General features: G+C 39.3%; 1 protein-coding gene across 1 annotated transcript in view; it reads left to right on the forward strand.

The window, feature by feature from the left end:
* Positions 1-3,840, forward strand: part of TRIM42 (tripartite motif containing 42) — a 38,133-nt gene extending 34,293 nt beyond the window's left edge. The window contains exon 5 of the mRNA XM_006846619.1: positions 3,753-3,840. Within this exon, the coding sequence (XP_006846682.1) occupies positions 3,753-3,839 (87 nt within the window). The 3' untranslated portion in view covers position 3,840. The remainder of the gene's footprint in view (positions 1-3,752) is intronic.
* Positions 3,841-6,618: the final 2,778 nt, after the last annotated feature.

Here is a 6,618-nt window from a genome sequence, read left to right on the forward strand (position 1 = left end):
TTTCTATCACCAAGGCCATATTTTCCAACTATTGATCCTTCCTCTTTGCTCCCAAACTTTGCATTCCAATCACCAGTAATGATCAATACATTTTGATTGTATGTTTGATCAATTTCATAAGTTGGTAGAATTCTTCTATTTCATCCTCACTGGCTTTAGTGGTTGGTGCATACATTTGAATAATAGTGGTATTGACTGGGCTTCCCTGTAGGCGCATGGATATTATCCTATCACAGATTGTTAATATCTTCTTTCATTCTAACACTTGTATACTACCTGTATTCATAATGCACTTCATGAAATAGCAGAAATCTCCAATTTTGGTGTGATCAAATTCATCAGTTATCTTTTTCCTTATGGTTTAACCTTTTGAAAGTTTCTTTAAGGAGTGCTTCCCTAGTCTTAGATCACAAAAATAACCTTCTATACATTTGTTCATTAACTATAGAGTTTCACCTTTCAAATTTATTATCTATAGAGTTTTACATTTCAAATTTCAAATTTCTTTAATCCACTCAGAGTCTACCTCTGCACATAGTGCTAGGTAGGGAGGAAATTTTTTGCCATCTAGTAAGGCAATTTTCTTAATACTATTTACCTTGTAATGCCTTTTCTCCATTAATATACAATAAGGGTATCACTTCGGCCTTTTATTCAAGATCATATATTTAAGGGTCTCTCTCCGAACACTCCATTAATCCTTTGGTGTATTTGTCTGTTCTAAAGTCAACATCACACTTATTTTATTGTTTTTAAACCTCAGCTTTGACAGACTGCTAAGGTAAGCCTCCCCCTTACATTTCTTTCATTTTTAATGTTTCTTTTGCTGAACATATAAATTATTCCTCCCTGTGAATTTCAGAGTAGGTCAATTGAATTCCTCATAAAATAACTCCATCTAGAATGCTATTAGAAGGGCATTGAATCTCTTAATTAATTTGGAGAGAACTGATATTTTTGCATATGGCCATTTACTCACAAAATCTTCTATATGCTTTACTAGGATTTTAAATTATTCTGTAGAGAAACCATGCATTTCTGCTTAAATTAGATAATTTGTAGATTTTATTGATGTAAAAAAAATTTTTATTTGATTATATGTTCTAGTGTATTGATGGTATTAATAAAAAACTATTGGTGTTTTTAGGTTAATCTTGAGTCCAACAATTTTGATGAATCTCTTGTTATCCTTAGAGCTTATCTGTTGATTCTGCTTTCCAGATACGTTATTCTATTGGCTATACATAATGATGGCTTTATCTCTTTCTTTCCAATCCTTTTTTTATAGCAATGTCTGGGACCTGAGTACTAAACACAATGCTATCAGTAATAGTACAAAACATTGTCTTACTTCTCATCTTCAAGTTTTTCCTTTGAGTTATGATTTCATTTTTATGGTGTATAACCTTTATTCAGAACATTTTTTTTCTAGTTCTAGTTTACTAAGAAAATTTGCACATGCAGAGGTAAATCTTAAGAGTTTGCTTCTATTATTGGAACTAATCACATAGTTTTTCTCCTTACAGCCATTATTAATTAAGTGAATTTTATTGACTGGTTTTTCTAATGCTAAGCTCTATTTGCGTTCATAGAATAAACCCTATGCGATCATGATGTATTTTTTAAAAACAGATTTGGCTTCAATTCACTTATATTTTATATTCAAGTATTTCATTTATGGCCATAAGTAAACTGGACCTATAGTTTGTTTATTGCAAAAAAAAAAAAAAAAAGAAGTGGCAACAGCACATGCTTCACACCTCGGTTCAAAAATTCATACAGTGGCCATATAGAACTCACAGTTATGGGATTTATTAGGGATATTGAACAGGTTATAACACAAGGTCAGAAATGCTCAGGGTACAGCTATTCCAGTCAGGACAGTCTCTCCTAAAGCAGGATCCTCTCTGCCCTGCCAATGTTAGGAAGCTTTTTTAGGACTGTAGATAAATGCCCACAAGACAAACTAATCCACCATAAGCCTCAGCTTGAAGGCACTTGGATCTAACTTTCTGAGTTAGCAAACCCAGACCCTCCACCCCCAGTTAAGTACCTGGGACCACCCTACTCTGCAAACCAGCTTCCTGCCCAAAGCCACTTAGCTTTACTTGCTCCGTGGGCCGGGAAGACCCCTGCTCTGTCTCACGCTCTGGTACTGGGCTCTGCTGCTGCTTTGTCACTCCTCTGATGTCACAGCTTTCTGTGGCTCAATGATTAGGAATCTTGGGGTGCAAAAAAATGCACTCTATTCCTGGCTCTTCTTCTTTGATGATATTGTGATCCCCCACCCCTCCTGCTTTGGAGATGGCTCATTTTATATCCATGCTAGAGTTTCAAATTTTTACAAATACATTTGACTCTGCTAACATCCACAGCCATGGTAGCGTGATGGTTATGTATTGGGCTGCTAACTGCAAAGTCAGCAGTTTGAATCTACCAACGGCTCTGGGGGACAAAGATGAAACTTTCTGCTCCCACAAAGACTTACTGTCTTGGAAACTCTATATAGGCTTGCTAAGGTATGCTCAACAGCACCCCACCACCCCACCATCACACCACAAATTCCCATAAATATCTTTTCCCACCTTTTCTTACTCAGACCCAGCAGGAAAAGAGTCATTTTGTGGGACGCACAAAGACTAACGTTAGAAGAGACATTCTGAGCAATTCACTATAGTACATTTCCATTGTTTTTATCTGGTTCTAAAATCAATACTTCATTAGTTTCATAAAATAATCTGAGAAACTTTCGCTCTTTTCATATTTCCTATCACTCTTTTTTTGAAGTTAGAGAAACCATCTAAGCCTGGGGAAGCTGGAAGAAAGAGAATATAAACTATCATTTCAATTCTTTTTGTATTCCAAGTCTAATTTCTTTTGTTCTGGAACCCCTTGTTCATAGACACCCCTCAATCCTCACAGTCTTTACCTCTGGAGGCCTTCACTACAAGATGGAAATCAAATCTTGCATTTTTTTAATGAGGCAGTTCCTGACCCTTTCTGATCCCCTTCCTCATCGCCTCCAATAGCTCTGTGTGTATATCCTATACTATTTATACTATTTTTGTTGTTGTTGTTAAGCCTTGTCGAGTAGGTGCTGACTGACCCATAGCAACCCTATAGGGGGGGTTTCAGAGGAGCAGCTGGTGAGCTTGAACTGCCAACTTTGCAGTTCAAACAGTTTCACAGTTTGGCTCATTAACCCACAGTGCCACACCAGGACTCCTATTGCTTCTATTAGCGTTATCTTTATTATGACCTCTATTTTTACCCAACAGTGAGAACCTGAAGACATGCATATATTATGATCTTTACCTTATATACAGCCCTAGTTTCCCTAAAATGGACAGTAAATATTGTTATACTAAACATGCATTTGCTAATATTGTTTATTTTTCTTTTTAATGCTTTCCCTTTGAATACAAACATTGCAAGTTAAAAGCTCTGTAGTTTAGAAACATTTGCTTTGTACAAATGTTCCTTTTCACAGGAGCTGTCTTAAAGGAAGAAGAACCTAGTACAAGGAATCCCAACCCCACCAGTTAGCTGTGGGACTTTGCGAAAGCTGCCTACTCCTTATTAAACTCAGTTTCTCATCTGTAAAATGGAGCCCATGGCACCTGCCTTGTATGTTTTGTCTGAGGAACGAAATGAGATAAAGTGTGCAGTACCTGGTGCACAGCAAGAGCCAGCTTCCCAGGAAGTGCTGTTTCTCCCATGGCTGGTATACAGTTCTTTGCTTATCGTTACAGGTGGTAACACCAGATGGGCGTGGAAAGAATCGAGCTAAGTGGGGCCTGCTGAAGAACATCCAGTCTGCCCTCCAGAAGCGCTTTTGAGTCTCTCAGAAAGAAAGCAGCTGCCTTTCAGGGATATAACGCAAAACAGACAAGTATATGCATAGATCTGTATATGTATTTTTCTTCCACAGTCTTCAATGAGTTTTTACAAGAATGCTCCTAAGACCTCTGAGCTATTCCAACAGGAGCCTTCTAAGAACTAATAAAAGGAAATGCCTGACTTTGTGGCATACTGTTTGTCCATTGCCATGATGCTAAGATGCTAAGATACAAAACATTCACCATATCTTTATGTCTCGTTCACTCAGGCCTGGGTAAATAGTTCAGGACTTCCACCAAGCCTCTGGGGAGTAAAAAGATCTGGTAACATAGTGATTATGAATCAAGCTGCTAACCTCAAGGTCAGCAGTTTGAAACTACCAGCTGTCACGCAAAAGAAAGATGAGGCTTTCTGCTCCCGTAAAGATTTACAGCTTTGGAAACCCTGTACAGAGTCGCTGTGAGTCGGAACCATCTCCACGGCACATAACCACCACCACCATACTTGCATTCAAGACACTTGGTGTCCCTTTGTGCCTTGACTTAACTGATTTTGGTCCTTTGGACAGATTTGATAAGGAGTTCATTACCTAGCAATGTAGCCTATTTCAATAGTTAGCAGCCATTATTGTTAGAATGCTCTTTCTAATTATTGAGCCTAAATTTATCTCCCCACAATTTCACCCCATGCTCGGAGGTCTTTCTCTGAGTTATCAGGTACTCATAAAGAACAACCTCAGAGCAAAGGAGGTTGGGGGTGGAGGGTGGGGAAGCAGAAGATGGAATGTCTGGTCAAGACTCCTCTATCTTCTCTGGTTCTGTGAAGCAAGGCATGAAGGGATGGCAGAAACATGTGTCCATCTCATCCTTGCTGAACTCAAACAATCTGAAGTCCCAAGACTAGTTACCTCTCAGGGCCCCATCTGCCTAGAATGACCTTTTCCTAAGCCGTCTCCCATTTCTGCTTAGGAAGTACCTACTTATCTTTCAAGACTTGGTTCAATTACTTCCTCTAAGAAGTTTTTGTTGATTCTCCAGGTAGGGATGACACCTGCCTCTTATTTTGAGTACCACAAAACCAGGCCCTCCTCCCACAATCCTGCTTCCCATACAGATGCGCATAACAGCCCCTGATACTGAATCCCTCATCTGTTCCCAGTCTCCAGAGATGCTGTCTCATTCACCTTCATGCCCTCAGTGCCTGACACAGCGAGGCACACATTACATATTGATAGGAGGGAGGGAAGAACCACTGCTGCAAGGCAGACAGACAGAATGACTCTCCTCTGAACAATACCCAACCCCCACCCCATGCCTATGTCAATTTGCGTATGTAGGAGTAGCAGTAGGCACTGAAAGAGAAAGTCACTGGTTTCCACCTCCTCTAATGCCATCCTTTTATGAATGTTCCATTAGTTGAAACAACAGGCCCATTTAGTTTGCAAACTGCTCAGGAACTCCTTAGTTTTCCTAAAAGCTCAGTATCAGAGCTGAAAAACGTTCATTCCCTCTGAGAGGTTCCTAGTGTGGACTTGCTAGTACTGTGAAATGAAACCGAGCAGATCTCTGATCCCCTGCCGCCCCCACACCACATATTACAAGAAGGAACACCCCAGGGAGCATCATTTTAATCCCATTACTGTAAATGATTCTTGGATCCACCAGCAGATTTGGTATTATCATATAATCATTTCTGTAAAGGACTTCAGAATCATCATTAACATGGGAAGAGAATTAAATGACATGCCAGCAGGGATTTTATTGCTTATAAACTGAAATGAAATTGAACTAAAAGAAACAGAACTGTGTAAATATTGCATTATAATGGTCACATCTATTCTTGGTATAAACAATGAAGGTGAGAATTAAGCCACAGCACGCTGGCCTTACCTCTCCAGAGAACACATGGACTTGCATTCATTGACCAAGACGGTTCACTGGATTCTCTGAGAGGTCCACTTAATCAGAAGCTGAACCATTCTAATGAATGCAAGATGGGATTCTTATTGGCTTAAAACATTCTGTCCATGGTTTGGTCCCTAGGGTCGTGATACATATGAGTGTCTCCTTCCAAACCACTTCTAGAAATGAAAGCAGGATAGGGGGCAGAGGATCTAGTTTTAGCACCATTTACTTGTTGTGTGACCTTTAGTGAGTCCCTCTCTCACTTAGGAATTTTTGTTATTGTTGTTAAGTGTCGTGTACTTAGTTTTGACTCATAGTGACCCTGTATAGGGTTTCCAAGGAGTGGCTGGTGAGTTTGAACTTCCAACCTTGTGACTTAAACTGACCTTGCGGTCCAGTGCTTTATCTCACAGTGCCACACCATGACTCAGTTATTAGCTTCCTCATCTATAGAATGATGTGATCTTACTAGAGATATTTTACAGATCTCTTCAATAAAATGGGAATAATGCTCTTTGCCCTGTCTTTTAGGATTGTTGTCGGATTCAAATGAGGTAATATAAGAGGGTATATCAAAAAATATTGCTACAAGGGTTCCAGTTCATATATGCATGGGTTTATTCCAAATAAAATGTGCTTAAACATTTTTCAGCAATCATTGGATGGCTGTAAAAAAGTTATCACTATTGCTTGACTTCGTTTCATTAGGGTTCCTTGAAAAAAAAAAAGAAGAAGGTCCCATAAAATAGTGGCTTCTGAGAGATCTGCTGCTGTTCTTAGATGTCATCAACTTACTTCCAACTCACAGTGACCCTGTAAGGGTTTCTTGCAGTTAGAAGTCCAGTGCTTATCCTACAGCACCACACCAGAACAC

Source organism: Chrysochloris asiatica, unplaced genomic scaffold (assembly GCF_000296735.1).
Source record: "Chrysochloris asiatica unplaced genomic scaffold, ChrAsi1.0 scaffold00028, whole genome shotgun sequence".
NCBI lineage: Eukaryota > Metazoa > Chordata > Mammalia > Afrosoricida > Chrysochloridae > Chrysochloris > Chrysochloris asiatica.